General features: G+C 51.5%; 1 protein-coding gene across 2 annotated transcripts in view; it reads right to left on the bottom strand.

Moving 5' to 3' along the window:
- Positions 1-7,218: 7,218 nt before the first annotated feature.
- Ankrd33 (ankyrin repeat domain 33) overlaps positions 7,219-8,548 on the bottom strand; it is a 9,071-nt gene continuing 7,741 nt past the window's right edge. For both annotated transcript variants that reach the window (XM_021184341.1, XM_021184340.1), the window contains exon 4: positions 7,219-7,904. In XM_021184341.1, the coding sequence (XP_021040000.1) occupies positions 7,219-7,904 (686 nt within the window). The remainder of the gene's footprint in view (positions 7,905-8,548) is intronic.

The raw sequence follows: 8,548 nt of genomic DNA, 5'->3' as shown, positions 1-8,548 counted from the left end.
CTGGCTGTGAACATGAGATCTTGTTGTTTCCACCTCCTCACAGCTAGGATTCCATGTGCTTGACCCAAGCCTGTTTCAGGCCCCACTCTCAAGAGCGATGAAGGCCAAGCACGCACAGCCATTCAGAGCCCCGTGCTTGAGTGCTCTGTTGCTGCCACCATGAAATTCTTCATAGTATTCTTAATGGCATTTGGACCTTGGACACATAATTTTTGTTTTTGTACCAGGCCCTACAAAGTATGTACCCCATCTGCATCAGGGTAGGCGGAGAGAAGATCAAAGGAGGGGGAAAGCAGGAAGCAAGCTGGGGTTTGCTCCTCTGAAATTCGAGTGGAAGAGGGGCAGCTCAGTAGTCAGGGTGCCTCCCTGGCACGTACAAGGCCAGGCTTTTCAAACTAGAAAGACAAGGTGGATGACAGAGGGGAGTTGTGGGTCTCCTTTAGGGAAAGCGAGGTGGTACATATCTGCAGATTTCAGCTCTCCATCTATTAAACACCGGAAGAGGTCCTCAGTGTGGAGGGCTAAGTGGAATCCTGAAGGGACAGGTGTCTTTAGTTCCAGGCAGCAAACACCACAGTGCCTTGCAAAGGTTAATCATATGGGTCATAGAGTTGGGTTCCAGGCCTGGATCACCTCTTCAACCCTCAATTTCCTTCTCTGTACAATGAAGGGTGTGAGCTAGAAAACCCCGGAGTCTCCTCTCAGCCTGTATGACATTCTTATTAGTCCCAGACCTGTCAATCAAAACACAGCTTGGTTACGTCCAGCTTTGGGAGATCCCAGAAGCTGGAGAGCAGCCCTGGTCCTCGAGAAGAGGCTGGCAGGCCCTCCACATCCCTAGAGTTGGGACCACCAAGGCATCTTCCTCCTCAGGACCCCTTGAAAGGGCTACGCATCCCTCACCCATCCTGAACCATCAGGCCACTCATCTCAAGGGACCCTTGAGCAAGAGATGGCACATCAGGACGAGGAACATGAAGGTTAGAAGGTGGCCATGTGGTGTCATAGGGGTGCATGGACATGAAGCTTGGTGTCTCTTGGGAAACTGGTCTAACCTTGTCTGCTCCCAGGAACTGGTCTAACCTTGTCTGCTCCCAGGCAGGGCATTGAGTTCTGGGTTATCTTTCCCCACAGGGCATTGAGCTCTAGGTTATCCTTCCCCACACGCTTCCAAAGCCACGAATTCTTACCAGCCGACCTGACCGCAAGAGAGGACAGTAAGTGGAAAGAGCCCAGGCTGGGCGTTGGGACAGTTGAATGATCCTCAGTTTCCTCTCCTGTAGAATGGGTCGGCAATGCCTTCTCAAACACATCACAGACCAGCAGAAAAGCACATGGGAAAGTCCTCCAGCAGGAGTAATTTGCACACCCATGTCTGGTTTGTTTTGGGGAGAGGCAGATCGCTGAGAGGGGGTATCATGCTTAGACTTCAGGTGCGACTGTGTGTTAGCAGAGTGAGCCAAGTCAGTACAGAATGAAATAAAATTTTTCTGCATGAGAAGCATCCTAGTTACTCTTCTATTGCTGTGAAGGGGTACCATAGAGTTTACAGTTTCAGACGGCGAGCTCATGACCCTTGTGCTGAGGAGCCTGGCAAAGCACAGACAGACACAGCACTGGAGCAGTAACCGAGAGCTGGCACACTGACCCACAAACATGAGGTAGAGAAAAAGCCAACTGGGACTGGCTTAGGCTCTTGAAACCACAAAGCCCATCCCCAGTGACACACCTCCTCCAGCAAGGCCACGCCTCTCAATCCTTCCCAAACAGTTCCACCAGTTGAGGACCAGGCGTTCGAACATATGGGGACCATGCTCACTCAAACCACCGTAAGAATTTATTATAGGAAGAAGCTGAAAATGGTGGCATAGGAGATCCCAGCTACTTGGGAGACTGTGAGGTAGGAAGGGTGTACATCCCAAGGCTTGCCTGGATTGCAGAGTGAGTTGAAGACCAGCCTGTGTAACTTAGTAAGACCCTGGTTCAGATATCATCCTTATCATATTTATTTATTGTATGTGTGTGTGCATGCGTGTGTGTGTGCGCCTGAGAGGAGAGCACACCACAGTATGCACGTGAAGGTCAGAGGACAACTTGTGGGAGTAGGTTCTCTCTAACCTGGGTTCTGGGGATTAAACTCAGGTCATCGGGTCTACAGGCAGTGTCTTTACTTGATGAGCCATCTCTCCAACCAAAGACTCATCTATCTCAAACCTTAAAAACAGCCGGGTATGGTGGCACAGACTTATTAAATTATATTATATTATGTTATATTATATTATTGGATATATATATATATATATAATATAATAAGCCTTTGGGACCTGGATGTGTCTGGTGCTGAGACTATCGGCACCAAGCACCATGCCTGGCTTTTCACATGAATTCTGGGGATCGGAACCCAGGTCCTCACGCTGTCCAAGTTAGCACTTCCCCCCCCTTCCCTTCTCCCCTGCCTCCTGGTGATACTATCGTTTTTTGTAAATTTAAATAACATAGCCAAATCTGCAGTTCTCATTAGCATTAGATAGGAGCCTTCAATGCTACACTTATTGATGACAGTGGCACCCCTCCTCCCCCTCCCCTTCCCTAGAACTGTCATTTGCTATTAGCTCAGGAAGGTGTGTCAAGTCACTGGGTGAGTTGCCTTGTCTTCTTCCTAATTCCCATCCTTATGGTGCGCGTGTCCGGTTCTTACTGAGCCTTTTGGACAGCGCGGAGCCTTCCAGGGGCATCTAGACTTTTCCTTCCTCCAGTGAGAAACCGGGCCTGAGCTTAGTTAAGGGAGGGCCAGGCTAATCAGTAAGGCTGGGAGGTGGTGTGAAGGGAATCTTACTTCCTAGAAGAGACCGGGGCTTAAGGTAGCCATTGCTAGTGGGGAGTAGAGGGTCTTTGAGACTAGAAATGGCTCAGGCTAGGGGAGAGATTGAAAGAGGGGCCAAGTGACTGGGTGAGGCCAGAGGCCAGCGGAATTTCCTTCGGCTCCAGTCACTCGGGAGGGTGGGACCGGATTGCTCATGCAGGACACAGGAATCTGCCTTTGTTTCCAGCTGGAGGGGAAATGCCATAAACCCTTCCCTTCTCCTGCCCCTCCAGCATCCTTGCCCAGCCTCTGCCCTTCCCAGGACTGGAAGGCCTCCAGGAAAACCCTTGTCTCCAGGACCCCCAAGCCATAGGCCTCTGTCCCCTCGTGTGCCCCCTTCCTGCCCTCTGTACAGGTCTGGAATAAACAGACTAGAAAAAGTTGAGCCCAGGCCCGCTCACCGCTCTCCTCTCCTTAGCAGAGCCATAGCTCTGAACAGTCAAGGAAGCCACTGGGGTCTGCAGGAAGATTTGAGGACAAACTCTGGGCTTCCTCTGAGTGCCCAACTCTGACTTCACAAGGTCACTCCAGCCCCAGCCACAAGACAATGAAGAGAATGGTGTGTCGTACTAGAGACACAGGTGGAAGCGTGGTGGGCCTGCAACTCCAGGAGCAGGGGACACTGCTTTCTGCATCCGTGCTTGTGTGTCCCTGTGGCTAAGGGTGTGCATGTGTGCTTTATGCTTGGGTGTATGGCTGGTTTGTGTTCACCTGGGAGCCTGTGTGTCAATGTCAGGTGATGTCCATAATCATGCAGGTCCCTGTGGGTTCTGGCAGATGGCATGTGTACATTGGACCATACCTGTGTGAATATGGCCAAAGTCTCCAGAAGTAGGTGTTGGTAGAGCCGAAGGCTCCAGAGAGAGGGCCAAGCCTTGTTCTCAAGGCCTCCTTTCAGACTCAGAGTCTTTCTCCACAATGAAAGTCATGGCCTCAAAGGACAAGGGCAGAGGACAATGGATTCCAAACACTGCATGTGCCTGGGCAGGTGGGCTTCTCTAGTGGTAGGTGGACCTTAAAGGTGACAGACCCTAAAAGATCAGGCAAAGAGGAAAAAACTGGCTTCCAGGTCCTTAGGAAGAATCTCTCTCAAAGTCCACCCCCACAGTGACACATTCCTTCCAACAAGGACACACCTCCTCCAAGGCCACACCTCCTAATAGTGCCACTCCCTGAGCCAAGCATATTCAAACCACCGCAAGGGGCGATCAGCAGGAGTCTGCTTCTCACCTACCACGCCAAATCTGTTCCTCAGGTCCTGGGAGGCAGTTTTTATAAGTGGTCTTTCTTTGGTGGCAGGACCAGGGTGGAAGCTAATAATTTGGCTTGCCGAAGCTGAGTTTCTTGGCCTTTGCAGACATGGAAAGCCAAGTATGGAAACCTCAGAGGCTGGGATGGGGCTGGCCACAGGGTGTTAGAGAGGAGATTAACGTCAGGGAGCACAGGCAGGGCGAGGTTGGCCTCTTTCCACTCAGATGAAGGGACACAGGCAGGCTGGAGACCACTAAGGGATCACTAAGGCTAAGGAGGCCTTTCCGGTAGAAGCCTTAGGACCCAGATACCCTAGAGATAGGGTCAGGACTGCAGGGGCTGTCCTTCCCCTGGGGTGTGGGGGCTCCCTAGGGAGAACTGCTATCCAGATCCAACTCAGACAGGACCCTACAATGCTAGGGTGACTCCTGGTTAGGAGAAAGAATGAGAGGAACCCTGGTTGTGGGCAGAAGCCATGTGCAGGGAGAGCAGGTTTTGTTGTCTCAGAGACGTGAGTGTTGGCTCTCTTTTGTACTTATCAGCTGCTGACATTGGGCAGTCACTTAGCTGTCATAGCTTCAGTCTCCTCAGGCATAAGGTAAAAGTTAAGAATGGCCAGGTGTCAGATCCCCTGGGACCGGAACAGTTGTGAGCTGTCATGTGTGTGTGCTGGGACTTGAACCTGGGTCCTCTAGGAAAGCATCCAGCACTCTTAACCACTGAGCCATGGATCAAGCCCCCAAGCTTGTTGTTGTTTCTGTCTACATATGAGAGCTGTGTGGTTCAGGAGGGTTAAACCACTTCCCCAGGGTCCCAAGCCAATTCTCAGGCCACAGCATCTTGCCACCATTGCGTTGCTAGGCTGTAGACATAGTTTCTTTCCTGGCTACTGCCAAGACTGGTGTTGCGTGCTGTGACTTCAGTACTGAAATGAGGAGGAAAAGACTCTTCGTCCACCCCGGAGGCCCAGAAGCACCCCAGTCAAGTTCCATTTTTTTAATACTCTTCCTTAATACCTGCCCTCCTGTCTGCACTTCACAGTCTGTAGACTCCTTTCTCTGCATCATCCAGTGTGTCTCCATCCCACAGGTGTGAGTCCTGAAGCAAGAGAAGCCAGCGCTTTAGGACCACACAAGTGGGAATAGCAAGATCACCCTGCAGCCCACGGCAGCCGCCTCCAGAGCGCTGTCGGAGGAACTGAATCTGATTTTATTACTTATTTCTGTGCACGTGTGTAAGTGTGTGTGTGCGTGTGTGCGCGCACACGCGTGTGCGCATGTGCGTATGTCCTTATTCAAAGAGCAGAATAATTTTTGTAATAAAAATATTTTAATGATTAAAATGATAAAATTCTCTGTGCAGAAACTCAAAAACTTTGTGTGGAAGTTGACACGAGCCTCCCAGGAGCTGGGGTGTGACTCCTGCCTGCTGGGTGTGGGCTTCCTACAACAGTCTCCCTTCAGAGAGCATGGAAAGTGAGGAAAGTGTTAAATTCACAAGGATCTGGGCAATACCTCAGCCAACTGATCAACACCAGCAAATGACACTCCAAGGCTACCTGATGGGAAACCTGACTCCTCTACACTGCCTTACCCCTGAAAACACTAAACTCAGAGCCCCAGGCTAAACTGAAGAAAAACATCAGCCTTGAGCTATAGAGCAGGGTCTATCAGCCTTGGGCTGCAGAACAGAACCTAGCTGGGGACAGGGGAGAAAAGGAAGAGGAGGAAGAGGAAGAGGAGGAGGAGGGAGAGGACAAGGAGGAGGAGGAGGGAGAGGACAAGGAGGAGGAAGAAGATTAGGAGGAAGAAGAGAAGGGAGGAGGAGGACAAGGAAGAGGAGGGGGAGAAGAGGAAGACAATGAGGATGAGGGCAAGGAGGAGGAGGAGAAGAAAAGAAGGAGGAGGGGGATTCAAATACTCTAAGCTGTCTGGTTCATCAGCAACAAGGATATGGTGTGGGATCCGGGTTGTGACTTGAGAAGGGAGATGGGGAAAACTCAGGAAGTGTGAACCAGTTGTGGACCCGAGTTACTCACAGTAATGAACAGCTTCGTTAAACTTTTGATAAACACAGCAACAAAGGCAAAAGTGAGCTGTCTGTGCACTTCTGTAACTTTTCTGTAAACTGAAACTGTACTAAAAGTGCAGAGTTGTTTTTGTTTTTGATGAGGCAGGGTCTCTCTTTGTAGCTCTAGCTGGCCGGGAACTTACTTAGTAAACCAGGCAGGCTCCAAACTCAGAGTTCTGCCTGCCTCTGCTGGGATTAGGCATGTGCCACCATACCCAGGCATACTGTAGAGCTTTTCTTGTTTTGGTTTCTTTGTTTGTTTGCTTGCTTGTTTGTTCTTTTAAGATTTATTTATTTTATTTACGTGAGTACACGGTTGGTCTCTTCAGACACACACCAGAAGAGGGCATCGGATCCCATTACAGATGGTTGTGAGCCACCATGCGGTTGCTGGGAATTGAACTCGGGACCTCTGGAAGAGCCGTCAGTGCTCTCAACTGCTGAGCCTTCTCTCCAACCCTTTTATTTAATTTTATTTTAAGTGTATAGGTCTTTTGTCTGCATGTATCTCTAAGCACCAAGTGAGTGCCTGGTACCCAAGAAGATCAAAACAGGGCATCTGATCCCGTATTACTGGAGTTACAGATGGCTGTGAGCCTCCACGTGGGTGCTGGGAACCAAACCTGGGTGCAAGGGCAGCCAGTGTTCTTTACCTCTGAGCCATCTCTCCAGGGTCCCAGTTAGCTGGACGGCGCTCCTCACATCCAGGTGGCTCTCTCATTCTCAGTTAAGCATCTATGGACCCCCACAGGCATGTCTCTTGTGTGGTTCTGACTCACAAGAAGTTGAGGATAAACAAAAGCCGACAAACATGATGACACGAGGGAGATTTTTTTCACTTTGATGAACGGCATGCCATGCACGCCTCCCTACCCTCAGCTATTTATTTGATACAACTTGGAGATTTCATGTGAGAGCAGTTTGCTTTCCCTTGCTTTAGGACGTCCTACACGGAATACAGCGTGTGGGCAGAAAGAGGCTCCGGCCGGGAATGTGTCTTACTTGCTGCCTCTAGCTTGGCCTAGCCCACCTCCTCATGGTTCTGTTTCTTCCTCCTTCTTCTTCCTCTCTTGGAATCTCCAGACGGGAGGAGCCAGACTTCGATGCCCCTGAGGCCTGAGTATCAGCTCATACTGTGCAGAAGGGGAAGGTGCTTTAGAGAGGAAGATCTTAGGGACTTGGGACCTGGTGCTGGTGCTGTCCCTGGGCTGTAGCCACTGGAAGAACATACTCTGAGGGCTCTGGTAGGGAGCAAAGACCTGGGGGACAGGGACTTCCTGAGGAGGGTGGGGTTCTGGGGGTGGCGGAGGGGCAGTACCTAAAAGTTCTGGCACTGATTTGCCTCTAGTGCCCAGCTTGGGTGGGTGATCAGGGCACAGTGTGTGGCAGGCAGTGCTCAGGAAGGGACTGGCCAAGCTGGTGGTGACAGTCACCAAGTGGTCCAGGACACCCCCTTCCTGCGGACACTGAGCAAAAGAGAGGCTCAGAGTAGCCTGCAGCCTTTCTAGGAGGGATGGGGCAGCCGAAGCCGGGTCCTGGGCCTGGGCCACAAGTTGAGCCAAGGCTGGCCACTCTGGCCGGTAACGCAGGCTGAGCTGCTCCACCTGGGGCCGCCTCAGCAGCTGCCGGATCTTCTGAGCCGTGTCAAAGCTGTCGGTCAGAACGGCCCATTCCAAGGCTGTCTTGCCCCGGACAGGATCCACGGAGCTCAGGTCAGCACCTGCAAGTGGCACAGTGTGACAGATTGGTTAGTGAGCCACGGGCTGTACAAGGACACGTTCTACAGCAGCAGGGCTGATTTAAGCCAGATTCAAAACACCTCCCGGACTGAAAGCCCAGGGCTGCAGACTTCTGTATAAGAGACAGGAAGCTACCAAGGTCAGGACTGGGGGAACCTTGCAGTGAGCCCACCGGGTCTCCAACAGGCTCACAGAGCCACCAAAGCAGGGTGGAGCGTAGTATGCCCAAGACACAGCTGCTTGGGGGCAGTGCCCTGTTGCTGGACCCCTCCCATTTTGTTTGTTCATTCTCATGCCCTTGTCTCTGGGGCCAGAGAGACACAGTCACTCTGAAAGGAGAAAGACATGGGGTGCTCTTACTTTCCTGAAACACCCACGGGAGTTGGGAAGGGAAAAGGTGGAGGCAGAGATTTCTCAGAGAAACCAGCAGAGGGCACCATCAGTCACCTCAGGGAGTAAGGAGGGCTCTACAAGACCATACACAGAGTGGTCCTCCACATACAGAGTGGTCCTCCGCACACACAGAGTGGTCCTCCACACACAGAGTGGTCCTCCACACACACAGAGTGGTCCTTTACACACATACAGAGTGGTCCTCCACACACACAGAGTGGTCCTCCACACA

Source organism: Mus caroli, chromosome 15 (genome assembly GCF_900094665.2).
Source record: "Mus caroli chromosome 15, CAROLI_EIJ_v1.1, whole genome shotgun sequence".
NCBI classification, from domain to species: Eukaryota; Metazoa; Chordata; class Mammalia; order Rodentia; family Muridae; genus Mus; species Mus caroli.
Note: the sequence above shows the minus strand (reverse complement) of the source record. Positions and strands in the feature narration are given on the sequence as shown.